Source organism: Marmota flaviventris, chromosome X (genome assembly GCF_047511675.1).
Source record: "Marmota flaviventris isolate mMarFla1 chromosome X, mMarFla1.hap1, whole genome shotgun sequence".
In the NCBI taxonomy this organism is placed as follows: domain Eukaryota; kingdom Metazoa; phylum Chordata; class Mammalia; order Rodentia; family Sciuridae; genus Marmota; species Marmota flaviventris.
The window spans coordinates 61,428,284-61,456,257 of record NC_092518.1 but is presented as its reverse complement, the minus strand read 5'-3'; the positions used below and the strand labels follow the sequence as shown (position 1 = coordinate 61,456,257).

The 27,974-nt window shown below is 39.1% G+C and overlaps 1 protein-coding gene across 3 annotated transcripts; it reads right to left on the bottom strand.

Annotated features, from left to right (window-relative positions):
* Positions 1 to 465: 465 nt before the first annotated feature.
* Positions 466 to 27,974, bottom strand: Vsig4 (V-set and immunoglobulin domain containing 4). 3 transcript variants are annotated; one of them, XM_027935876.2, is made up of 9 exons: positions 27,826 to 27,974; positions 18,139 to 18,495; positions 17,078 to 17,359; positions 6,843 to 6,905; positions 6,261 to 6,338; positions 3,723 to 3,827; positions 1,564 to 1,585; positions 1,050 to 1,210; positions 466 to 711 (listed from the first exon to the last, which is right to left on the bottom strand). In XM_027935876.2, exons 1-9 carry the CDS (start codon positions 27,878 to 27,880, stop codon positions 695 to 697), a joined length of 1,140 nt encoding a protein of 379 aa, XP_027791677.1. In that variant the 5' UTR covers positions 27,881 to 27,974; the 3' UTR covers positions 466 to 694. The 3 variants fall into 3 exon arrangements, with proteins under 3 accessions (XP_027791677.1, XP_027791676.2, XP_027791678.1); XM_027935875.2 differs by having other exon boundaries at positions 466 to 1,210; XM_027935877.2 differs by lacking the exons at positions 466 to 711; positions 1,564 to 1,585 and having other exon boundaries at positions 1,074 to 1,210.

The window sequence follows — 27,974 nt, the reverse complement described above, 5'->3', positions numbered from 1 at the left end:
TCAATGCTTTTACCTCCACTCCACATTATAAGAAGGGGCCAGGAGCTACTGAAAATGACCCATGCAAAATATAAAAAACCCCAAATTTTAGGATTTAAAGAAGTAGAAATCCTTAGGGATGATATAAACATACTTTGGAAAGAAGGCAATCCTTTTATCTCTCCATCCATAGTTCCCTGATAAAGAAGTAGAGCTCTTTCTTTGTCAAAATTTCAGTTGACTCAGGAAAAGTCATTCAGGTAGAGCTGACAGGATGACAAGAATGGGAATGGAAACCAGTAGAGTCCTGTTTAACCAAAGATTCACTGTGCCCCAGCTGGGGCTATCTGTGGAGTAAAATAGGAGTGGCATGATGGGAGGGAAGATCAAAAATACAAAGTTGTAACCTGTAATCCCAGAGGCCAGGCCCCAACCATTTTGATCACTCTTGTTAGTTAGTACCATACCTTGAGAGAACAACACAACTGAGGTCGCTATCATGATTATATTTATTGAGCACCAAAGGAATACCAAAGCACTAGACTCACAGGGCAAGAGCAGAACTGAACCCCAGCCTGTGACATGACAATCTCAATTAAAAGCTGTCTATCCCTGGAGAAAGGGCAGTGATCCTGGATGCAACTCCTTCTCCGAGCTGTCAGTGTTGGGCCTCCTTTGGTCTTCTGGTGGTATCTGGAGACATGATGACCAAGTCCTAGTGCTGGCATTTCACTGGTGTTTGGAGAAGAGCAATGGAAAACCCAGGCAGAGATACTAGAAGGGCTCAGGGCCAAACTCAACAGCTAGCATTCTTGAGATGCATATGGCTAATTCTTAGGCAAACCAGTCACTCTCAGGAGCCGCAACATTGGCAGGAAAGACACTTTGGACTATCCAGGAAGAGAGGTAGCAGAGAAGGGGGGCATGCAGAAGGCAGGGACTGAATACTGAATAGTTAATTATGTCAACAGAATTTGACCTAGTAGGGGATTGTTAGCAGACACTCTTAACCTCAGTGCCCAGAATCTCATAATCCAGGGGAACTGTGTGCAGCAAGCGGGCATAGTCACCATTGATCTGGGCGATGATCTGGTACTCCTGGCCCAGGCAGGGATCGTCAGAGTAGTTGTTGTCCAGAGCCCGGGGAGCTGGCTCATCACTGGAACAGCCACTGGTGTAGATGGCCACTCTCATGGTTTCTCCAGAGTCACTGGCCTCACTGGAAGGCATCCTAAAGTCCAAGAGTCCACCTTCTATGAGAAGTGACTTGGAGCTTACACCCTGGTTTCTCACCCATCTGCCTAAGTTCTTACCAACTGACTCTGAGGCTCTTGCCACCTAAGAATTCTAGGGGCAGAAGGCTGGTAGGTCTAAATCATCTTGTGCTTTCAGTGAGCTAGGGCAGAACCTCAGAAGGTGCCTCAGAGAGGATATAAAGGTGTGTCCTGTCACTGAAGGACATTGGTGTTAAGACTAGCTCTATCTTTGGCACACATCCCACCTTCCTCCATATTGCCTGTCAATGACCAACAGAACTGAGGACAGGGAAGAGGTTATAGGATGTAAAAGGAGATGCTATCTTACCTGCTCACTTCATAGACATGCTCTAGAAAAGAAGGAGGAATCAGGTCAGAAATTTCTATGGACAAGTAACAAGAGTCAAGCATGGACTCTGGATACCAGTCAAAAAATGAGGGAAGGGAACAGAGGGGGATTTCTATGTTTCAGATTTCCAACTAGGGGAGGTATTGGGGAGATACATTGAAGCACAAGGATGCAGATTTGTCAGATAAAGGAAGGGGAAGCATGCTTGATCACTGTTCTATTTGGCATCTCTGACTCAGGATATTGGACTGGAGTTGTTGCTTGGTGTGGGTGGGGGAAGATCATTGGGACTCGACAGGCTCTCCACCCAAGAATCTCAGAGTCCTTGTGGGAAACTTGACTTCTGGGCCACAGCCCAGGAAGAAGGGGCTGGATTAGTTTGATGTCAGGGACTATGACCCAAGCCACTCCCAAGTGCACTCACCCCCATCCCATACCCTAGAAAGGCCCTAGAATAGGTAACCATTGCCCCCTAGTGTCTGTGGAGGGAAATTTCCCTATATTCCCACAGGCTCAAAGGCTTAGCTTGGTACAAAGATGGATATCTCTTGATACTACCCTCTACGTGCTTATAATTTTCAGGGGAACAACTGGGAATGCATGCATTCAAAAACAACAAATAAGTAAACAAACAGGGTAAGACTAGAGCCTTCTGCCTTTCAGTAAAGCCTTAACATTTCCATGTCCTACTTCCCCCATTGGCATGGGCACTCAGCACCATAGGGGTTGTGTCTTTTTTTATTTTATACTCCCAGAATCTGGCACACAGTAGGTGTCAGTAACTATATTTTAAATTGAATTGATACATTGAGGATGTCTCCCTTATAGAGAGGTAGAAAACAGGCATTCTGGGAAGGTAAACAAAGAAGGGGAAAAAGCATAAAGGTATGAAGATTACGGCCTATTTGTTTGACTTCAGTGCCTGGTCATGAGGTAGGTAAAAGGGAATGGTGCATGTTGAAAAGACAGGCTAGAGGCATATCACAGAGGGTCTTGAATATAATTTTACATTTTGACTTCTATCCCCTTAGCACTGAAGAGCCATGCAACATTTTGAGAAAGAAACAGGCTAATGTGGTTACTATTTATGCCCAGCCTCATCAAGACTATGATGAATACTTTCCTTTTAGTGCTCCTTGGGTTGTGGCTCTTGGGATTTGAGGTATCTCCACTCCCATGTTTATCCTCAAGGGTCACAGCCATGCTTACTGGCCAAGACCAGTACACTTGAGATCCAGAGAATGAGATATTCAGGTCTCCCTTCTTTTTGTTTAAAGAGATGCAGGATAGAAAGCAGGCTGTTTGTAAGTACAGGATAATGCAGAGAAAGAGAGAAACTAATCCTAATGAATATTGGGTCAGGTCCATAATACAGCAGGCATTAAGTTCTACCTAGGTTTTTCTTATAAACAAATATTGTAATTCTCTTTGTCCTTCTCAGCTGGCCCATTGTTGTGAAATGACTCTGACAACTGTACTTTCTCATGCCACTTCTCTGCTCAAAAACTTAGACGACTTTTAGTACTTCTAAAAAGCTTTTAGTAAAGAAAGTCCAAATCATTTAGACTGGCATTCAAAGCCTTCTTTAATTAGACTTTGAACTTTTATTTTTCCTTGTTTCCCTATTGCTCCAATTCTCTTTATTGATGACCTCACACTCAGTTGTCTTTTTGAGTTTTACATTTGAACTCCTTACATGATATTTGCATTCTCCGAGGACTGGTCCAAGTTTTGCTATCTGAAAGACCTTGCTAATTACTCGAGCCCTAAATGACTCTCCTCTTCTCAAGACCATTGTACTATTGTCTTTTCCAGGTTTTGAGTCCATAATTTTTATTTCTATGTTTTATTATTGGTAAATTTAATGTTTCAACCTTGAATTTCCTATATAAATTATAAGCAACTTGAGGGAAATTCCTTTGCATCCTTATGAGGTGACATATTACAAGGAGATGACAAATATTTCTGCATTAATTTCCTTAATTCTTATGTTATTGTTTGCATGAACATATGTCTATCTGCACCTCTACCCTCATTCCAATAGTATGAAATGCCTGACACAGTGTCTGACACAGAGGTTGAGTATATTACCAGAAAGAAAGAATAAGTAAAAACCACCCAAAAATCAAGTCATTCACCTTGTTGGGATGTCTTCCGGCAAAGCATGATATAAACCATGGTGATAACCACCACACAGCACAAGGAGATGATGAGGATGATGGCAAAGATAGGAAGACCCCTTCCTAGGATGCAAGACAAGACCAAGTGATATAAGGTTGAAAAATAAGGCAAAAAACTGTAAGGAATAGGTCTAGATTAAACCAGGATTTTTTTTTCTTTTCCACTTTCCTTCTTCTCTTTACTTTCTTAGTTAGTCAAGGAGACAAAACTCCAGTGCCATGAGAAAGATTTGGGAAAGGTCTTATACACCAGGTATAAACAAATTCTTCCAGACCCACTGGTTGATGGCTGATTAGCCTGGGCATTTGAGCCAGACCCCCCATACTTACCATGGGATCAAGGAAAGAAGTGTTTATCTTCTCTTAGAAGGAAACAAAAAGTAGTACCTGGACTTCCTAGCTTCATCAAAATGCTACCTTAATGAGATTCTGATTAGTTACTTCTAGTCACAAATGCTCTTTCCCTCATAATACTCTTTTCTAAATTCTCTTCTTCCTTCTTTCTCAAAACATATATCCCCTGTGCCACCTGGGGTACATATCCAATATGCTGAAAGAATCCACTGTACTAAGCTTCTAGTCCTGGTTCTGTTACATACTTGCAGTGGTAAGGTAGAATAATGGTTCTCTGAAGATGTTTATATCTGAATTCCCAGAACCTGTGGGTATATTAGTTTATATTACAAAGAGGAATTAAGGTTACAGAAAGAATTAAGGTTGATAAATAGCTGGTGTTAAGAAGGGGACATTATCCTTGATTCTCTGGGTGGGCTCAATGTAATCATAAGGATCATTTAAAAGTGGAGGGAGGAAACATAAGATGTCAGAGTCAGAGGAAGAGTTGAGGATGCTACACTGATAGTTTTGAAAATGGAGAAAGGGAGAGATGAGCCATGTGGGCAGCTTCCATAAAGTGGAATGAATAAGGAAATAAATTATTTCCCAAAGTTTTCAGAAGAAATGCAATCCTACTGAGTCCTTGATTATAACTCACTAATAACAGTGTCAGACTTCTTATCTCTAGAATTGTAAGATAATACATTTATATTGTTTTAAGATACTAGGTTTGGGATACGTTTTACAGCAGCAATAAAAAATGAAAACAGTGACCTTGGTCAAATCCTTGACTGTTACTAGACCTTAGTTTCCCCATAAGTTAAGTGAAATATTTGGATGATGTCTAATGCACTTTTGGTTATAATATTCTTAATCTAGGGACTAGATCAAGAGATAGAAAGGGGTATGGAAAGGAATTCCTTCCTTTGAGATTTGTTGCTGTTACTGGCTTTCTTTTTCCTAGATTCCATGATATTCTGTCCTAGAAATCTTTTATATGTGGTTTTCCAAAGTTCTGGTTAGGAGTGAGAGTGCCCAAGCTATAAGCTGGTGCAGATCAAAGAAATACACCTCCTTGATGAGAATCAAGCAATAAAAACCTTAATAGATGATGTAGAGTATGGATCCAATATCTGAGAACTTGTACTTCTCCCAGAGTTAACTTCTCATCATCCCAAACAAAGAGGCATATTCTAATTTCCCTTCTTCCAATTGATGTTTCTGTGGAAGAACCATCGAAGTATGGAAACCTTTGAAGCAAAGTTAGCAATACAAAGGTAGCACACAAATCAACTATGTATTATGCTCAGAGACAGTTAGGGAGCTCTGCAAACAGGGTGAGGTAGAAAAGACATTCAGAAGTCTATCCTCAATGAAACAGAGCTAAAGGAAAAGACTAGGAGTGAGTGTCATCAAACTATTTCACACCAACTAATTAAAATAGCTATCTGATACAGATCAGGAGTCTTAGAGGTCCCTTGGTATACCAGGAATTGACAATTTTGTTGCAGGACCATGAGGTGGTCTAGAGAGTTCAAGAGGGTGGGATATGGTAGTCCAAATTATAATGGGGAGCTCATGGTTTAAGGGAAGCTGCTAACTATCAAGTGATGTGAAAGCAATTCATTATTTTAAAAGTAAGCACAGTCGTATCAGTGCATACCAGCTGACTATCAGTTAAAGGTGCAACAAAAATCTTCTCTTTGGGATTTCAATCTCTGAGACCCTGACCTGGGAATCCTTGAGACTACAGAGGAAAAAATTAGCTGCAAGCTGCCGGGGAAAGGTCTGGTTGATAGCTCAAATAACAGGGTATGGGGTACTGCTATTATCCTTACCTGACCCAATGTCCATTTCCCTAGGAAGGCTACCTGAGGTTGTGGCCATATTCCTATTTTTGTTCAGAGTGTTTGGGAAGTTTATTGCTATGGAAATAAGAAACTAGCTAAGAATACATTTGTCACTTCCCCCTTTCACCTCAGTTTGACTTTGCTCATCCCTGCACATATCTCTTCCTCTCTATGAAAACTACCCTACTCATCTACAGGATATTTAATGGTTTATAGAGTTAAATGCCACAGGACAGTTACATAGTAAAAAGTCTTGGAAACAAAGCTTAGCATCAAGAAGGAAGGATAGAAGTCTTGACATTGCTCTTACCTGGCCCAGCAATTGTGTCCCCCAAATAGTCACTCGCTTCAGTGGTCCAGTTCCTGGGTGAGTTCATTATAGATGTCTCTATGACAATAGGGAATCAGAGTCAGGGGGCCTCTCTTGCAGCCAGTAGCTGTGAGGTAAGAGACCTCTGAAAATGTTGAGGTTAGTCTAGGGGAATTTTTACTAGGTTTTCAAGAGTGGCTGGCCATGAACCACTAGTACCACTAGTACTATTGGTAAGGCATCTTTGTTTCTTACTCTTAGGGGTGGTCAGTTGAAAGAAGGTACATATAGGGGATGTAATATACACAGAGTAAGTCAAACTAGGAGCAAAACACAAATCACAGTATTCTCTTTTGCTTCGAAGTCTTCACAAAAAAAAGATTATTCATTCATGATTCTACTTCTTCACCATCCTTAACTCCTTGTTACCTTTCTTTTGGTTCTAATAGTTTTCTATTATGCTCTCATTGAATAACCTAATGGCCTCTTGTTCCTCATTCAATGGCATTGGGGTTTCTGTCTTGATTTCCAAGATACCATTTTGGAACTCTCCTACTCCCATAGAACTCTACTAAAACTTACCTTCCAAGGGAATTTGAATGGTTGTAGGTGCCTCAGTCTTGGTCTTGAGTAGCTTGGAGGAGTCTGAAAGGAAAAGGGAGCTCAATCAAGGGCCTGATACCCTTTAAGTAAATAGCTGAATGCCCTAGGAAAATTAGGAAGTAATCAAGGCCAGTTGGGTCTATACTTGAACCTCTCAATGCTTCCGTCATGATCCTGATAAGTCCTGTGTTGTGTTTATCCTTCGCATATCAGTCTAGGGCAGGGTTCTTAAATCAAAGTTCATAGACCTTGAAGGAGTCTGGGAGTAAAGTTCAGAGGGTCTGTAAACTTGGATAAGAAAATATATTCTATCTTATACTTTATATACAGAGATACAAAAAAATTGGGCTATATATGTGTAATAAAGATTGTAATGCATTCCACTGTTGTCATGTATTTAAAAAAAATAAATTTTAAAACAAGAAAATATATTCTATCTTTTGGTAATTTTTAACTGAAATTTTGTGATTTGTCCTCGAGAGGAACTTTGGAAATCTCACAAAGGTGGTATTGGATGATTTCAGTGAAAATGGTGGACAAATTATCTTCCAAAATTCACCTCTTCATCAAAACAATAAGATAATTGGAAATTTTTGACATATCATTTTTTCCTGAAATTTTGAAATTATCCAAATTTGTAGTAACTCAGAAAGCATCTAAGAAAGAAAAACATGACCATTTTTGTAAGAGCGGTAACTTTTGTGGCATTTTCACTTACTGTGGTCCCATCACCCCTTTCCCAGCTTGGAGGTAGTCAGAAACTAAAAATCATTGGGACTGGAGATTTGGCTCAGTAGTAGAATGTTCATCTACCATGCTGAAGGTCCTGGGTTCAATCCCCAGCACCACCAAAACAAAAACAAAACAGAAAATAAAACTTTAGCTGGGCGTGGTGGTGTATGCCTGTAATCTCAGCGGCTCAGGAGGCTGAGGCAGGAGGATTGCAAGTTCAAAGCGAGGCCCTAAGTAACTAAGCAAGACCCTGTCTCAAAATAAAATATAAAAAGGGCTGGGAATGTTGCTCAGTGGTTAAGCATCCCTGGGTTCAATATCCCCAGTACCCAAACAAACAAAAAAACTCATTCCAGGTGCCTCAGTGAGTAAGACAGAGTTCATTCACAACACTCATCATCATTTGACCTCTCTGGTGGTTCCCTGAAAGACCAGATTCAAAAAGTGTATTTTATTGATCACCCAAAGCTAAAAGCCTCTCCCAAAGATGGGAAAATATATGTTATGAAGAAGTCTGAGGCAATGGGTAACAGTTTGGGGAAACAAGAGACTAACTAAGAATCTTAAAAGGAAAAGCTGAAGAATTAGATATCCATAGAGAGTTTGAAAAGCTTTGACACATTCCTAGGAGTCTGGAAGGCTGTACAGATTGATAAGGCTGTGTGTCCCCTCAGGAAATAGGCCATGAACTCCCGCCTCTGGCTAGCCTTGAGGCTTTATATAAACAAAAAAGTAAAGATTATGGCACAGTTGTAAACTGGCTGAGTGTTGAAGATATAGCTTCATAGGCACCAGAGTTATTTGGTAAAGATTAGGAGATTTATTGGTTTCACACACTTAAGAAAATCTATAGCTAATCATTAGCTGAAAGTTAAGCTAACTAACTATATATTTCGGTGGCCATTGGTGGCAAAGAATACAGAGTTTAATTCAAGAAAGTCACTAAACAAACAAAACAAAATAATATCACAACAAGCACTGTCACCAACAAGCTCTAGGGAAAAAGAGAATTGGATTCTAATGTTGCCATGATTTATTATTCTAAAATCTAGTTCTCAACCACAAAAAGTATGAGACATAAAGAAACTGGAAAATGTATCACATAAATATGTGAAGAGAAATCAATCAATAGAAATATCCTTAAAGAAGCACAGATACTGAAATTATTAGATAAAACAATTTTTTTTTGGTACTAGGTATTGAACCCAGTGGTGCCTTAGCACTGAACTACATTCCCAGTCCTTTTTATTCTTATTTTTAAACAAGGTCTATACTAAGTTGCTGAGGGTCTTGCTAAGTAGCCAAGACCACGGCCTTGAATTTATTACCCTCCTGCCTCAGCCTCTGAAGTTTCTGGGAATACTAGCATGTGCCAATGCACCCAGGTGACAAAACAATTCAAATATGTCTAAAGTTGAAGGAAAATCTAAATAACTAAAAGAATGAATGATAATAATTCAAACTTAATGCAGAAGATCAATAAAGGGACTAATGTTATAAAGAGGAACCAATAGAAATCCTGGAGTTGAAAAGCACAATAATTAAAAGAAAAACTTCACTATAGGGGAGAAAAATTCAATAGAGCCAATTTAGCAAGCAGAATAAAGCATCAGGAAACTTTAATATATGGAAATTTAAATTATCCAGTTAGTAGCATAGAGAGGAAAATGAATTTAAAAATGAACAAAACCTCAGAGTCATGTGGGACACCATATAGTATATCAACATATATGCAATGGGAGTCCTAGAAAGGGAAGGAAATGAGGGCAGAGATAATATTTGAAGAAATATGTCAGATGTATTTCAATTTGATGAAAAAGAATAATCAATCAATCCAATAAGCTCAATGAACTTCAAATAAGATTCATAAAAAAACATATAACCTAGGCACATCATAATAAAAAGTCAAAGAGAGACTATTGAGAGCAGTAAGATCAAAACAATAGGGGATTATGAATAAAATTAATGGCTCATTTCTCATCGCAAACAATGGAGGCCAGAAGACAGAGGAATTATATATTCAAAGTGCTGAAACAAAAATTCTATGTTCAGTAAAATTACTCTTTAAAAAATAAGGAGAAAGCTGGACACAGTGGTACACACTTGTAGTCCCAAATATTCTAGAGGCTGTGGCAGGAATTTTGCTTCAGCCCGTGAGCTTACGGTCAACCTGGGCAACATAGTGAGACCCCCAACTCAAAGAAAACAAAACAAAAATAAAATATGAAACAAAAATGAAGCAGAAATTAAGACATTTCTTAGATAAACAATAACTGAGAGTTTATTGCTGGAGATCTGGCTGATAAGAAATATTAATGGCATTCTTCAAACTTAAATATAAGGACATTAGATAGTAAATTAAACCAACCCAAAGACATATAAAAGAACCAGTACCTAGGTAAATATGGATTGTAAATATGTTTTTATCTGATTTAAAAGATACTGTATAGGGCTGTGGTTATGGTTCAGTGGTAGAGCACTCACTTTGCATGTGTGAGGCACTAAGTCCAATTCTCAACACCACACAAAAAATAAACAAATAAACAAACAAATAAATAAAATAAAGGTATTGTGTCCATCTACAACTAAATTTTTTTAAAAAGATAATTCAATTGTAAACATATGCTTCTATTAACAGAGCCTCAAAATTCATGAGGCAAAACCTGACTCTATTGAAGGAAGAAAAAGGTAATTCAACAATAATAGTTTGAGTATTCAATGCCCCACTTTCAATTATGGATAGAACAAATAGCAGAAGATCAGCAAGGAAGTTAAAACATGAACAACAGTATTAACAAATTAGACCTAACAGAAGTATACAGAATATTCCATACTATAATAGCAGAATACACATTATTCTTAAGTACACATGGAATATTATCCAGAGTGGACTGGTACATTACGATGTAAAAGACATCTCAGTAAATATGAAATAAGAAGAAGCATGTTCTCCAACCATCATGATGGTAAATTAGAAATGAATAAGAGAAAGTAATTTCTAAAGAAGGAAGAAAACCTCAAATGACACAACTAACAAGTGAAGATGTTGGATTGCTAATCAAAAAACTACCCACAAAGAAAATGTCAGGCATAAGTGGCTTCACTAGTGAATCCTACCAAATGTTTTTAAAATGAATGCCATTTCTTGACTTTTTTTTAAATTGGTGAGGTAATACAGTCTCAACTCATTATATGAGGTAGGTGTTACTCTTACACAAAAACAAATATAACAAAAGAAAAAAAGCACTAGGACCCAAATATTCAAATATATGTATAGAAATCCTCAAAAGTAGTAGCAGATCAAATCCAGTAGTATATCAAAGGTATTATACACCATGACCATTTAGGATTTATTTTATTGCTTGTCTCAATATACAAAACTGAGTATTACGAGAATAAAAGGGGACAATGTGCACAATAATTTCAATAGACACAGAAAAAAAGCATTTGAGATAAATTAGGAATGAAGGGAAATTCCTTGTTATGATACAGGTTATCTACAAAAAGCCACATAATTAATGGTGATAAGGATATAAGTCAGTGGTATAGTTCAGTTCCCAGCACAATTTTTAATTTTTTTATAGTTGTAGATGAACAGCATATCTTTCTTTGTTTTGTTTTTTATGCGGTGCTAAGGATTGAGCCCAGTGCCTCACACATGCTAGGCAAGTGCTCTGTCACTGAGCTACATCCCCAGCCCAGTCCCAATCACAATTGTTTTCCTCTTGCTTTTCATTTTTCCCTTTTATTTTTATTTGTTCTTTTCAGATATACATGGCAGTAGAGTGTATTTTAATGTATTATACATACATGGAATATAACTTATTCTAATTAGGATCCCATTCCTGTTCTTGTACATTATGTGCAATTTCACTTGTGGTGTATTCATATATGAACATAGGAAAGCTATGTCCAATTCATGCTATCTTTCCTATTCCTATTCCTGCTCCCTTCCCTTTATTCCCCTTTGTTTAATACACTGAACTTCTACTCCCCTGCCTCCCATAGGCACAAAATAATTTTTTAATTACCTTTTCAGCTGGTTGTCGTGGCACATTCCTATAATCCCAGTGACTCAGGATACTGAGGATTGAAAGTTCAAAGCCAGTCTCAGTAACTTAGCAAGGCCCTAAACACCTTAGTGAGACCCTGTCTCAAAATCAAAATAAAAAGGGCTGGGGAAGTGGCTCAGTGGTGTGTTACATGCCCCTGGGTTCAATCACAGTATCAAAAAGAAAAAAGAAAGAAAATAAATAAGCTGAATGATTTTCCTGTAAGTTTAGGAACATGACAAGTGTGTCCATTCATGCCATGTTTATTCAAAATTGTGAATTGGAGACACAACCAGGGACATTATACAATTTAAAAAAGTTATTTAGGGCCATCTCAATGGTAGAGCACTTGCCTAAAATGCTTGAGACCCTGGGTTTGATCCCTAGAGAAAAAAATGTTTTCTAGAGTGGGAAGGAAGAAATAAACTATCTGTGTTCTCAGATAAGAATACATAGGAAATGCTTTAAAATCCACAAAACCATGATTAAAGACAATAAATAAATTTAGTACATTTGCAGAATAAAAGATCAATGTGCAATAATCAGTTGTATTTCTATACATGAACAATGAGCAATCCATAATTTACAGTAAGAAATCTATTCTAGTACACTAGAATGAAAATAATACAAAACTTCAGGTTCACACATGTTGCATATGACAGGATTTCATGCTTTTTCATGGTTGAAAATTATTGTATTGTGTATCCATATCACATTTTCTTTGTCCATTCAAATGTATAAACAAATAATACAATACTTAGAAAGAAATTTAGACAACAGAGTCTGAAAATAAATCCATGTATCATTAGTCAATGATTTTCAACAAGGCTACAAAAACCATTAATGGGAAACTATGGTCTCTTTAGCTTACAGGTGTGGGACAAGTGGACAGGAACATTTAAAAGAAAGAAAGTGGGCCTCAACCTCACTCTATACACCAAAATTAACTCAAAGTGGATCAAAGGTCTAAACATGAGGGCTAAAAGTATAAAAAATTTATAAGAGAACATAGGCAAAAATCTTCATAAACTGAGATTAGGCAATAGCCTCATGTATTACATACAAAACATAAATATCAACATAAAAATAGAAGAGTTGGTGTACACCCATAATCCCAGGGATTCCGGAGGCTGAGACAGGAGGATTGTTGAGTTCAAAGCCAGCCTCAGCAAAAGTGAGGTGTTAAGCAATTCAGTGAGACCCTGTCTCTAAATAAAATAAAAAATAGGCTGGGAGGCTGAGGCAGGATCACAAGTTCAAAGCCAGCCTCAGAAAAAGCAAGGTGCCAAAGACAAAGAAAGCACAAAAGACAAAGAAAATGTGGTATATATGCAATCAATGTCTAACTTTAACTCATACTCTAAGCTACAGTAATCAAAAAAGCATGGGACCAGCACAAAAATAGAAACACAGTCCAATGGAACATAATAGATATCTTAGTACCAAACCCACACATCTACAACCAACCGGAGAAAGGACAGCCCCTTCAATAATGGTGCTGGGAAAACTGGATATCCATATGTGAAAGTCTAAAACAAGACCCACATCTCTCACCCTGTACAAAAATCAACTAAATAATTGGATCGAACACCTAAATGTAAGACATGAAACTCTGAAATGACTGGAAACAAACCTAGAGGAAAAACTTCAAGACATCCATGTGAGCCATGATTTTCTGGATAGGAGCGCAAAAACACAGGAATCAAAAGAAAAAATGATAAATGGGAATACATCAAACTAAAAAGCTTCTGCATAACAAAGGAAAAATATTTGACAGAGTGGAGACACAATCTACAGAAAATATTTTCCAAGTATTAATTTGATACAGGGTTAATACCCAGAATATATTAAGGACTCAAAAAATAACAAAAATCTAAATAACCCAATTAAAAATAGGCAAATGATCTGAACAAACATTCCTCAAAAAGAAATACAAGCCAGGTGCCATGGTGCACTCCTGTAATCCTAGCCACTTGGGAGGCTGAGGCAGGATCACGAGTTCAAAGCCAGCCTCAGCAAAAGTGAGGTGCCAAGCAACTCAGTGAGACCCAGTCTTAAAATAAAATACAAAATAGGGTTAGGGATGTGGCTCAGTGGTCGAGTGCCCCTGAGTTCAATCCCTAGTACCCCCAAAAAAAGAAATACAAATGGCCAACAAATATATGAGAAATGCAAGTACCTTAACAATAAAGAAAATGCTAATCAAAACTACAATGAGATTCTATCTCAGCCAGTTAGAATGGCCATTATCAGCAAACAAATTGTTTGCAAGAATGTGGAGAAAAAGGAACTTTCATACACTATTGGTGGGAATGTCAACTAGTACAGCCATTACTAAGAACAGTATGGAGGTCCCTCAAAAACTGAAAATGGCTCTACCATATGATCCAGTCTTCCCATTTATGGGTATATGTCCAAAAGAAGTGTGATCAACATAAAAAGACTTGCATGTCCATGTTTATTGTGGTACTATTTACAACAGCTACAATATGGAGGAGGGCAAATCATATCTCTGATCCAAAAGAAAATGAGTAGGGAAATGTCAAGGCAGAGAGGAGTGGGTAGGTGATAGAATTCACAAGTGAAGAGGATGTAGATATTCTCCAAGAAGAATAAGGAGAATAAGGTGGCCTCATTTTCTTGAAGCAGGACTGGAGAACTGAAATAAGGTAGAAATGTTCAGAATTGATGTTATAAGAAATAAGACAGCACATGAATTGACAAACAGTATCGGTAAAGGCAATGGATGTTACACAGCATATAACTCAAGTATGGTCAATGCATATCTGTACTTTGTTTTATCAGCTGAGCTCAGCAGTCTAAGAGCAAAGGCATGAACCTACAGGGCCATTCAAGAACTGTGGATTAACACAGAGAGTGAGGTGGAAGTGTGAAATGTTGGGAGATCTGTGAGAGTAGCTTAGCTCAGAAGGCAGGGAAGTGTGGAAAGCTGAGAGGAACTTCTCAGACCCTCAATTTCCTTATCTGTCAATAGGGGGGCAATGGCAAGCACTGCCGAACAGCATTGTTATGAAAAGCTTTGACTGTGATAAGGAATAAACAGGGTGGTTGGCAGTGAGCAAGTTCTTGCCCAGATGGTCTAGGAACTAACAGACCACACAAAGGCAATATTTTTTTTAAAATATTTTTCTCTTAGTTGTTGATATATCTTTAATTTATTTATTTATATGTGGTGCTGAGAATCGAACCCAGTGCCTCACACATGCAAGGCAAGTGTGCTACCACTGAGCCACAGTCCTAGCCCAAGCCAAGAATATTTAATTTGTCTCTTTGTGAAGTTCACAAAACTAGACTTTATGGTCATAACCTACCTATCCTCTTTCCTTGACCAGACTGTCGTTTTTCAGAGAACTGAGTCACTATCTATGGATTGTTCTCAGAATGAGACCAATCTTGTTCCCCACAAATCCAACAGACCAGGATTATATCAGCACAGATATTCTCACTACAATTCAACTTTGGTTAGGGGAAATCCCTCCATGAAAACACAGGAGTCTCAAAACAACATCAGTGGGCTGGGGTTGTGGCTCAGAGGTGGAGCGCTTGCCTAGCATGTGTGAGGCACTGGGTTCGATTCGCAGGACCACATATAAATAAACAAAGTCTACTGACAACTAAAAAAAATTTAAAAATAAACAACATCAGTTTCACAACTTCAGTGGTGATGGAGAATTCACTCATTCTCCTTATACAGAGCTATCCTCAAAGTTCAATAATTTTCAGTGGCTTTGAGGGTGATTTTCTGAAAACCCCTAGTTCCAAATACATTTTGGGGCATTAAAGCCTTGTTGTCTTCCCCTTTCAAGGTTTGTTGGAAGCCAAACAAAAAAAAATTCATTTAACATGTATTTTTTCAGCTCTTCATTTAACTCCAGCCTGTAGTCTTTTTTAATGTTTTTTTTTTGTTTGTTTTTTTGCATTACTGGGGATTGAACCCAGGAGTGCTTTGCCAAAGAGCTACATCCCAGCTGTTTTTATTTTATCTTGAAACAGTATCTTGCTAAATTGCGGAGGCTTTCTTGAATTTATGATCCTCCTGCCTCAAACTCCCGAGTCACTGGGATTACAGGTGTGGCCACAACACCCAGCTTAAGTCTGTAGTCTTTATATGCATAATCTATATATGACAGTGCTATAAGGAATAGCCAAATCTTGATTAACTAGAGTCCATCTTCAAGAAAACCTCAAACAGAGGTTGCATTTGGCTTTGCATTTGGCTTTAGGAAGAAGGGGTAAAATTAAACGAAAATACATACAAATCTGGGCTTTATCTCATAATGCAAAAAGAAACATAAAGTAAGCTGGGTATGGTGATGCATGTCTGTAATTCTAGCGACTTGGGAGTTTGAGGCAGAAGGATTGCAAGTTTAAGGTGGCCTTGGCAATCAGGAAGACTCTCTCTCAAGATAAAATAAAAATGACTTGGGAATGTAGCTCATTGACAAAGTACCCCTAGGTTCAATCCCCAGTACTGAAAAGGAAGGAAAAAAAGGAATGAAGAAAGGAAGGAAGGCAAACAAACAGAACAACAATAAAGAATTCCAACGAAACCACAATTAAAAAAACAGAACAACAACAACAACAAAAATACAGCCAAAGGTTTGATCCTCAGCACCACATAACAATAAATAAATAAAATAAAGGTATTGTGTCCATATAAAGCTAAAAATATATTTAATATTATATATATTAATATTATATATATATATATATATATATATATATATATATATATATATATATATAGCCAATGGGTGCCCAGAATCTGATATAGATGCAACCGTGGGAAACAATCAGATGTAGTGGAAAGATCATGAAATCTGAGCACAAATCCAGATTTGCACTTCCTTGCTATATGCTCAGGAGCAAGTAGATTCCTTTTTTTTGGTTCTCAGTTTCTTCTTATGTAAAGTAAGAGTAATGAGGGCTGGGAATGTAGCTTAGTGGTGAATACCCCTGGATTCCCAGTACTGTAGTCAATTAATCAACAGGGCTGGGGTATAGCTATTTGGTGGAGTGCTTGCCTAACATGCTTGAGACCCTGGGTTTGATCCCTAGAACCACCAAAGAGAGAGAGAGAGAGAGTAATGAGAGTAACGATAGGTACCTCATGGGACACTTGTGAGGACTCATTGAGAAAATGTGTATTGAGTTCTTGAACTTAGACAAATATGATGTACCTGGTAAATGTCAGTTTTCCTTTCTTATCTTAAATGACAGGCATTATCTCTAGCTCTAATGTCTCCAGTACCAAATATGTGTGATACGTGTGTGTGTGTGTAATTGTACAGCCATTGCCTATCCAGAACCCCACTCCCCCAACTGTCCTCTGGCATAAGGAACAATCCAGAGGTATCTTTGGTTCAAGGTTGTCTGTTAAGATTCTCACCAGGAGAGAGGGCTGCTCACCTTTGACCACAAACTTCACAATGTCACTGCGCTGCTCAGAGCCTACCCGGCCCTTAGCGGTACAAAAGTAGGAGCCTGAGTTAGCCACCACCGCAGGCTTGAAGAGTAAGGTACTCAAGTTTGCTACTCGGATGGGTTCCAGGTTATTAGTCTGTTCCTTGTACCAAATATAACTGATGGGGGGAGAACCCCGAGCCTGGCATTGAAGGCTAATCCTCATTCCCTGAGGCACCGTGAAACCGTAACCGCTGCCAGTTGTCACCGTAGGCTTGGAGACAGGAACTGCAAAGGAAAGACAAGAAAGGAAGCTCTAGGAAATCTTATGGATATGGGGACACAAGGCTAAATTATCCTTGCTGGTCACAAGGACATGGGTATAACTTCAAATGGAACTAACGGGGGCTCCTGGCTTAGAAAAGAAGAAGGAAAAAGAGAAATGAAGATAAAAAATATTTTCCTTTGGAAGATTAAATATATATTATCTGTAGAATTATCTGCAGTTTAAATTCAACTGACTTAAGAAAATAATGTTATTTTTATTTTTGAGCTCAAGTAGTTTTGGGATTATCTATAGTTTTGGATTACTGGGGTCAGATTTTTACAAAACTGTCAAGCCAGGAAAATTTACGTTGGCTGACCCTTGCTTTCTTTTCTCGAAAACTTCTGGGCTTGCATCTCTCTAGTCTCCAAATCCTATAAGATATATTCAGTTTTATGAGTTTTTTATTCATTCACAAAAATGAATATATCTTATAGGATTTGGAGATTTGCTTAAGGAGAGCAACCAACTTATGGATGCTAGAATTTCTGGGACACTTGAAGAGGTAGAGATTTGAAAGTCAGGAGCCCTTCCAATATTTTCATGAATTCTACCATGGAATTGATGATCCTGAGGATCCTGTGCCTGTCACTTTTCTCTCATTAGCACATATAACTTAATAGAACCTATGCACAGATAAACCAAGGTCTTTCAATTTCTCAGAGGTTTCTGTGAATATAATACTCTATTGGATCTTTGCTGATCAATACTTTCCTACTCACACAGTAACACAGAAACTCACATTTCTGGACACGGACTTCAATGATCTTCTCTCGTGCCACTTGGGTGCCATCAGGGGTGTTCCAGGTGACTTCACAAATGTAGTGGCCTCGGTCATCCATCTCTAGGGTATTCAGTTGGAGGGACACATCCCCTGGATCCTCATAGCTCACATTCAGGCGGCGCCGGTACTTGGCCTGCTGAATATGGTCTCCAGAGGAGTCACGTAGAAAGATGGTGACTGGGTTTGAGCCACGTTGTACCAGCCACTTCACCAAGACTTGAGTGTAGCCTTTCAGGGGACCATAGGTACAGGGAATATTCACATCCCCTTTCCATGGCCCTATCACACTCTCTGGTCCTTCCAGTATGGGATGGCCTGAAGAAAGGGAACAGAGGAAGGAAACAAACAACATAGATGATGTAACCACCTGGGAGCTATGATGGCAGTAGTAAGCCTCAAGGTGTTTCTAAGAAACATTCCTTAAGTTTCCTTCCATCACACTTTTTTTGTTTCCTGTGCCCTTTTGTTCTCTGCCAGCTTCCCTATCAATCAGAATCAGTCTTCAGAAGAAAATCCTTAACATTGTTGTTAGCTTTTAAGAGTTTCAAGTCCTTTTCATGTCACTGCTTTGCTAGTGACCCTTAGTATCTGACCCTGAGTAAGTAACTCTCACCATAAAGGACTAATTTTCTTCATCTATAATGTGGAGAGTTTGGATAGTGCTGGGAGCCATTAGCCAAGTAGGTATGACAATTTCCTTGCCAGCGTACCCCATGTTGCTGACATGTTGCAGCGACATTGAATGTAGGTGACCTTGCTCAAGGACCAAGGCAGATTAGGGTGTTCCCGGTTTTAAGATAATCGTGTTTAGGGCGTTCCCAGTTTAGGTTCCAGGTTTAAGGTTTAAGATTATTCCTGCTGGGAATAGGGCGTATCCTGCTGCCTGAGTTCCCCTTGAGTTCTCACGGGATTCAGACAGTATATTTTGGAGATAGAAGCCCAGTGGAGGTGGATTTGGGCAGAGAACGTGGATTTGGGCAGAGAACGTGGATTTCCCCAGAACGTGATTGTAGACGGCTGGTGTGAGTTCGGGAATAAAGAGTTGCTGTTTGAATCTACAAGCTGTGTGGTGGCTCGTGATTTGTGCCCAGCCAGACTGCGGCATTTGGCGGCCCGTGCGGGGAACTTCTGAAGCTTGGAGGTAAGTGAAATTGCTCGCCCCTGAGGAAGAGCGAAAGAATGGGTGACCAATTCAAAAAACAATGTGTTATTGTTTTGATTTATCTTGTTTTTGTTTCAAGCTGCCTATCTCTAGAAATTTCTCAGGCAAACTGGGGAAAATGGTTGACTCAAGGTTTGAAGTTGTTCGCCTCCGAGCAAGAGAAATTGTTAGAGGAAGGAGGCACCCCAGTGAGACCAAGAACAATTAGGGCATATGTTGATACAATACAAAAATGTAGCCCATGGCTTTTTAAAGACGAGTTATTAAGTATATCAATGGGACCATCATGGTATCCTGTAGAAGGATTTTTCTTCAAGAAAGAGATGGCTAGTTCTGTTTACTACAATTGTCTAAGATCTTGGTTTTTACAGACATCTGATGAATTTACAAAGGTAAAGTGTTAAAATATCAACCACTAAATATAAAATCAAGTACTCTTACTTATTAAGTTCCATAAGGTAATATATTTAAACATTATGTGTGTTTTCATAAATTGATAAATGGAAAAATGTTTAATATTGCTTTGGTCTGTGTCTTTGCTAAAACAAGGTTACTAAGTGTTAAGATTCTATCATGTGTAATTTATATACAAAGAGTAGAAAAATTTTCAGTTGGGTTTCAATTATAGTATTATAGTATCATAAAAAACATGAAAGTCTTTCATCTTATTAAAGTGGAGTAATTTGTCTAAATCAGAAATTTTATAAGAGTTGTTTCAAAATGTGAATTTATAAAAAGGGTTAACGGTTAAAAAAGAGATAGAAAAAGATTCAAGATGTGGAAATATATTTTAATATGAAAGGTTAAAGGAGAAAGAAATGTTTCTAGATGAGATAATCTCTGTGTGGTAAAGTAAAAAGTTGTAAAATAACCATTTAAAAAAGATTTTGAGGAAACTAGACTTACTTTAAAAGCTTGAGAAAGGAAGAAAAAAGAAAAAGGCATTTGTACATGGCAGATTGAGACAAAGCTTCTCAATGGAGTTTAAAAAAAAAAAAAGCCTTTGGTTGAAGGGCAGCCATGTAAACTAACATTGAAGCGATTTAAACAAAATCTAAGCCTCGTTTAAAAGAGTGAAGTTGTAGGTGGTGAAAAAGTACATTTAAAAGTACAGTATAGATGATAATTAAAAGGCTTTAAAAGGTTAAATTGAAGGTGGTCGAGATACCTTCATGGCGGAAAAAAGATTGCTTTATTGCATGATTCGAAGCCTAGTTAATCTTAAAGGCATTACTTAAAAAAAATGGGAAGACAATAGGATAAAAGATATTTAGATAAAGAAGATTAAAAATTTAAAGTGAAAAACTTTAAAGACAGAAGTACAGAAAGGTAAAAAAAGAGAGAAGATGTAGAAAGATAAAAAAGATATAGGAAGATAGAAAAGATGTAGGAAGACAATAATTTTAAACCCACAAAATAGGAAACAAGAAAACTAAGAGGAAAAAAAAGCAACTAAGGGTAAATATACAAACCTTAAAAAAAAAAACTAAAAGATAGAAATAAGATAGAAAATGGTTGAAAATGTCACGTAAAGGTATTTCAGATAGAAAATGCAAAAGGCTAAGACAACTATTAGATACAGACATGTACTTATTAAAGCAAAAAGAGGGAATTGGAAGGGGGTATATATCCTTCAAAGATAAACTTAAAATAACCCTTTTTACTCTAAACTTTTTAAATTTGGATTCATAAGGACTTAGTGCTGCGGAAAGGCATATGTATCCAAAAAATGTACATAAGCCTAAAGTACTTTGGAAAGATATTCTAACAGGGCAATGGAAAGGTCCTGACCCAGTGATTGTCTGGAGTCGGGGCTCTGTTTGTGTGTTTCCACAGGGAGAACAGCACCCGATTTGGATTCCAGAGAGATTAACTAAAACAATTTCTACAGATCGAAAAGAAGATGATTTGACTCAAATCCATAACAGCTGATATCCAGAGTTCCAGCTTGGCCATTCTTACATCTGCGACAGTGATTAACCAGTGATGTAATTTTTATTTCCTTGCCAGCGCACCCCATGTTAATTGTGGTAATGCTGGCATATCTTTGCTGATGGTGTCACCAGTGATGCAAATTTTTCCCAAGGAGCCATCAATTGGCTTGGTGTCATGGCATTTCTGTATCCTCCTCCCTTCTGCTAGTGATGGTCTAAAATTTGGGGGCCAATGGCTTATGCTGGACCGGTAGTCAGTGACGGGTATGATCCAATTGCAGTGGTATCAACCTAAGACAGGAGGCTGACGCCTAAAGGTCAGTTTTCCGATGACGGGTAAGAACCATATGTTGAATTGGACAACCTACCAGGCACGGTCCTTAAGCCACATTAACCTCACTCCCCCACTGGCACCAAGGCCAAATTTGGGGGCCAACAGAGGTGAGGCAAAGAACCTCACCCCCCCACTGGTGCATAGACCTATCCACAAGTATGGCTGTATGCTGGACCGGTAGTCAGTGACGGGTATGATTCAATTGCAGTGGTATCAACCTAAGACAGGAGGCTGACGCCTAAAGGTCAGTTTTCCGATGACGGGTAAGAACCATATGTTGAATTGGACAACCTACCAGGCACGGTCCTTAAGCCACATTGCTTGTTGTTTAATTAATCAGAAGGGGGGAGATGCTGGGAGCCATTAGCCAAGTAGGTATGACAATTTCCTTGCCAGCGTACCCCATGTTGCTGACATGTTGCAGCGACATTGAATGTAGGTGACCTTGCTCAAGGACCAAGACAGATTAGGGTGTTCCCGGTTTTAAGATAATCGTGTTTAGGGCGTTCCCAGTTTAGGTTCCAGGTTTAAGGTTTAAGATTATTCCTGCTGGGAATAGGGCGTATCCTGCTGCCTGAGTTCCCCTTGAGTTCTCACGGGATTCAGACAGTATATTTTGGAGATAGAAGCCCAGTGGAGGTGGATTTGGGCAGAGAACGTGGATTTGGGCAGAGAACGTGGATTTCCCCAGAACGTGATTGTAGACGGCTGGTGTGAGTTCGGGAATAAAGAGTTGCTGTTTGAATCTACAAGCTGTGTGGTGGCTCGTGATTTGTGCCCAGCCAGACTGCGGCAGGATAGAATGATCTCTATGGATTCTACCAACTCTGATAGTCTGCATATCCATGAAAACAATTTTTTTCTTGTAACATTTTCCAAGAGATGTTGGAGCAAAAATGAGCAGTTGGGTCTGGACTATTTCATTTTGTGTAAATATGTGCCTGGAGAAATGTGGGGGTTTCAGGTCTTGGCAAGGAAAGGCCCCCTTGCTTCCTCAGAAGAAAGACTCACTGATTGGGGTCCCAACCCTGAGTTCTTCTCTGGATAGGAGGAAGAAAGTAAGCTACAGGGAATTCTGAGGGTGGAATTAGTATATGGAACAGGCCTGGATGTGCATTCCTGTTTAACAAAATCATCAGTTATTGTTAAGTTTGAAACCTGTACTTTGTAAGTCTGACTTATTTTTTTTCCTGAATTCTCTCTTTTTTTTTTCTTTGTTTATTTCCTTTTTGGTTTCTCTTAGTTATAATCAAGATTCACTGGAAATTTCCATCCTGAGGGGGCAAAGATTTGTCCATACTTGGTCTGGAGAGAAAAAGGGTCTGAGTAAAATCCTGGCACTGACTGTGCTAGGAATGGTGGTAGGAACAAAGGGGTAATGTTCCATAGTGGACTAAGGAGGGAAACCAGAGGGAAAAGGATGGGGACATTGAAATAGGCATTGTCTTCCCATTAGAATTTTCCATCCATAAGCTCACATTTTGAGGATTTTGTGTTCTATTCAACTGAGGCCAGCAGAAAAGAGTTATATTTAGACAATATTTTTATATCTCTCCTAGGACATGTGGTTTCTGAGTGTGAGCTATTATTAAACAATATTCTTTTATTTAGCCCAGGATCCCCAAGTTCTAGTCAAGCAGACAGAATATTATACCTTTTGGATAGGGTGGGGTTATGATTTCCAGCTTCTAAAATTTTACTGTCAAGCACCAGGGTTTCTATCAATGGGAATACTAAAGTTAAGCCTTTGGCCTGTGCCCCCACCAGGGACTCTTAGAAGAATAGAATATTTTGGCCAAGATAAAGGCCTTGAGTAGAAAAGATAAACAAACATTAATTCCATGTTGCTAGATCCACCACTAACTCCCTGGAGAGTTTCAGACATGGCAGGGTGCAGAACTGACCCTTACAGATGAAAATACAAAAGGGACAGATTTTAGTTTGCCCTAGCAATGAACTTTAAAATCAGAGCTTTCTATGGATGAATTAAGCTATCTGAGGAAGTTCTAAGCTCTGTTTGTGTCTTGGACAGAATTATTCTTTAAGATTTCTTTCTACCCTACTCAAGTGCTAAAAGACAGTAATGGGAACAGAAATTAAATAGATACATGTGCTAGCTGGTGGTGAACTTTCACCAGGTGGTGACTTTCACTGTGCTATTGATGGTTCATGCTTCCATGTGCATAAAGATACAGCTTATGATCACCTTGGACACACTTTCCCACACATATTTTTAGCCACATGCAAAAAACATTTGAGCTTCTTGGTTTAATGAACTCTTACCCATTAATCTTCCTTTAACCCTCCCCAATCTCTCTCTCTCTCTCTTTTTTCCCATTGAAAAGCATTCTCACACTTCCCTCCTGGGCAGCAGTGCAGAATTCTTCTGTGAGGATATCTGGAGCTGCTGAAAATGCCTTTGTCTATGCATATACATGTATTTCCTCTGACCTTAAGGGAGATGCAATGCCTGGCTTGCATTTCTCGCTGAGAATTTGTTAGAGATACTCACATAGCCCACTCTGGTTTGTCAAGAACACAGCCACCCAGTCCCAATCTTACAATGTTGAAATTAACTTCCGAAAGTAGGTCAGGCTTGAATCCTCCATGCCAGAATGGGGGTGAGGGACAGTTGGTAATTACGCTTTCCAAAATGGCACAGTTATTTCCCCCTGTATTTAACTTTTTCTTCCACTCTCCCTCCTTCCTTCTTTCCTCCTTCCATTCACTACTCCACCTTACTTCTGTTCCTTCTTTTCTTGTTTCTTCTCCTCCGTGTTCTTATGTCCTTTACTTCCTCCTGCTTTCATTAGTAGCATAGTGAGTGGATAGTATATAGAGAGCATCACAAGAAAGAGGACATTCTACTATTCTCCATGTTCCCTTTTGTCCAGAGTGAAGATAACCACAATAACATTGAGTTACACCTTCCAACTATCTATATGGTGCCCAGAGATCCTAGAAAAACACCTAGCAGGAGACCCTAGTGAGATCAGGAAGATAGAAAGACTGCATAAGGTAGACAACATCTAGATACAAGGTCTGTCTTACCTTTTCTCTGTGTGACCTTGGATAAATGACTAAATCTGTCTGAACTTTAGGCAATTATCAATAAAATGAATATCATAACATATATTACATGGAAGGTTATTGTTACAATTATATGAGCTCATACACGTGAAAGCACCTATCATAGCTCACGTTTAGTAGGTGCTGGATGAATACAGTCTTCTCCTATGCCCCAAGTGAAATTTATCATATTTGCTTTGATTTTATTTGCCCCATAACAGTTCTCAACAATGTCTTCCCCTACATAAACAAATTCATTTGATTAGATTACTAGCATCTTTAATATGGTCCTGAAAGAGAAGTTATCATATGACAAGGTAAGGAGCCACTCTCCCTAGCCTGATAGGCTCCACTGAGCTATGGACCAGTATGAGGCCATCTGTGGGTTGGTTTTAAGGCAGCCAGACAGAACACAGTAGCATGTGCCTCTAATAACAGGACTGGCTTGGCAACCAATGTGAAATGTTGGCCAAATTAAGCAATACTTCTAACATTCCTGGAATATTGAATAGGAAAAATCCATTTCAGGAAAGTTCCACCTCCTGGTGAAATGTTCTGCCCCTATGGATACCTTAAAACCACCAAATGGTGAGCTACTTGGTATAAAAGGGATTGAGGTATCAGGCAGGATGAAATTTGGAGACTTCTGGAATTTTAGAAATCACTTAATCACATTTCTTCAAGGGTACCTATGGGCATGGGGAGAGAGAGAGAGGGAGGTGCAATTTCACATAGATAGCAAGACACAGATGGGATTGGAGGCCTAGAATATAGGCTTTCACATGGTACATTTCTTGCTTGCTTTCTTAACTTATTAAAGCACCACCACAACTGAAAGCAATGATACCTTACCTGGATCTACCTAACATGCTTTCAAGGATGTTATCCTACTGCTAGATAGAATCCCTCCAACTGCCTGAAAAAAATGCCCCCATGTGTTAGCTGCTTTCTAAAAAACCTTTCCCATAATCACAGCGCCTGTTCTCCTCTCTCAGGGAAATTGTATTTCCTTTAAATGTTTGTTTCCTTCAGGAGAAAGACCAGGGCTGGACACATTTTTTGAAGGAGATTTTATCTTAAGAAAGCGGGGACACTGGACTTGGAAAAGCAGAGTGCAATGGTCTTGAAGAAAGGAAAGGTTTGATTTGTTGGGTGTAGGCCCCCTTTTCAGGCACATTCTGGGTCCCTTTCAGAATCCTCTTCCTCCCATCATCACAGAGAGTGAGATTTCCCATTCCTGTGTGTCCCAACACCTCCTGTGCCTGGCCTGTCTCCCTCTCCTGAGCTACATTCTGGATAGTGGATTAGCGTCGATAACAGATGTTTATAAAATGTTTATAAAGTGTTTATGAAGTGTTTAAAATGTTTATAAAATGTGAAAACATCATTTTATTATGATTGTTTCAACATGTGTCTTAGCCTGGAGGAAGAGACTGAAAGTTAATTAAGGCCCCTAGAGGTTTTATAGCATTGAAGTCACAATCCCACAGAACTATCCAGCTGGCAGCCCCTTTTGAGACCAACCAAGTCAATCTGCTCACTGTACAGATGGGCTACGGTCACTGAGGTCCAAGGAGGTGGTGTGTGTGCTTTATTGGCTATGTGGTGTATCCTGAACCACAGCTCTAGTGTAAGAACTTATACACATAATGGAAGGCTTGCTGCCAGAGCTGGAGATGTTTACAGACTAGGGAACAAACAAGACACATAGGAATGCTCACATGCTTACTCTCTCTCTCTGCTTCCCTCACCCAAGAATTCACAAACACACACACACACACGATTTAAATTTAACATTTATACAATGTTTCTCCATGTTGCCACCCTACCTCAATAAATCTTAGCTTAAACCAGCAAATTAAGAGGAGGCAGAGAGGTATACTCTAAAATTTACTTCAGAATAAAAATATTTTAGTTATAGAAAGAACTCAGGAGCAGGAGCACTAACTTTATCACTAATGATCTGTGGCCTAGGGAAAATTCTTTTCCCTCAGAGCTGACTTAATTCAGGGTCTTTTAAAACTTTTAGATTTTAGAGGTTGATGAGTCCCAGAGTCCCAAGACATGGTAACCTAATCTAATTTAGTTAAAGAAAGCTGGGTTTCTGACTGCACATATGACATCAAACTAACACACATCTAGCCTCTCCCTCTAGGGAGATGAAACAAGCAGGGGTTCAGCAAGAACCCCTTTACCCTATCTTGAATCTTACTTAGCTATTACCCAGGCTTAGTTTCCTGAAAATTCATCTCACTTTTCAGGTTGTAAAGGAGCGCAGAGAAAGATCCACAGAAAGAATGCCACTATGGGATAGTTCAGCTTCTTTTGCAAAAGTCCAGACAAACTGGGCCATGTCTACAGGGAAGTTAGTTAGCCTAAGAGGTAGTAAGAAACCAAGTCCTATAAAGACTAGGTGAAGAAGCTAAGGCTGTTTAACTTGGAGAAAAAAAAAGAGTTAAGAGGACATAGTATATTTCTTAAGACCTTTAAAGAGATTTCACAGGGAAAAGGAAGCATACATGTTTTATGTGATTTCCAGAAGGGGATTTTGGAGGGAAGCCACAGGGAGGCAGATTTAGTTCCACACAAGTAACATTTGGAGTAGCTCCTGGATAGACAAGATGGTCTGGAGAAGTAATAAACTCCCAGGCAACAGAAGTATGTCAACAGACAATGCTGAGCACTTGTTTCCAACGATGAATAGTGATATAGCCTACTTCAAAGGTCTCACCTACTTTTTAGACATCATTCCTTCTTCAGAGGCTGCATAGCAAACAAGGAGTAAAGCCTAGAAGCATAGAGATTAGGTCTAATTGATGAATTATAGGTGAAAGAGAGCAGATGGGGGATTTGGGCCATATTGGGAGTCTTTTGATGGATGTCTGGATATACAAGCATTAGAAAATCATGCAGGTGTTTTCCAAGAGGGAATCCTTATCAAATTGTACCAAAACTTGGCTTCTGGCTTTTTCACCAGGCTTCTACTCTCTCCCTTCCTTTGCCCAAAATTGGGAAACTTGCAGCATTAGCTGAGAACACTCACCTGTCCCAGCAGGAATAGGCTTTCTTCAGTAAGCATTCAACACCAACCCCCCAGTCGTTTGCCTGGGCCCATGGTGGCACCAGGCACCCACTTGCTGCCTTACCATAGGTGACCACCGTTAGGTGGCCCAGAAGCAGCAGACCCAGCAAGATCCCCATCACAGTCAGAGCCACTTCTATCCTTTCTTCCAGCCTCCAACTGCCAAGGAGACTTGAACTCCTGGTGGCTGCCAGTGTCTGTGTCTGCTCACTT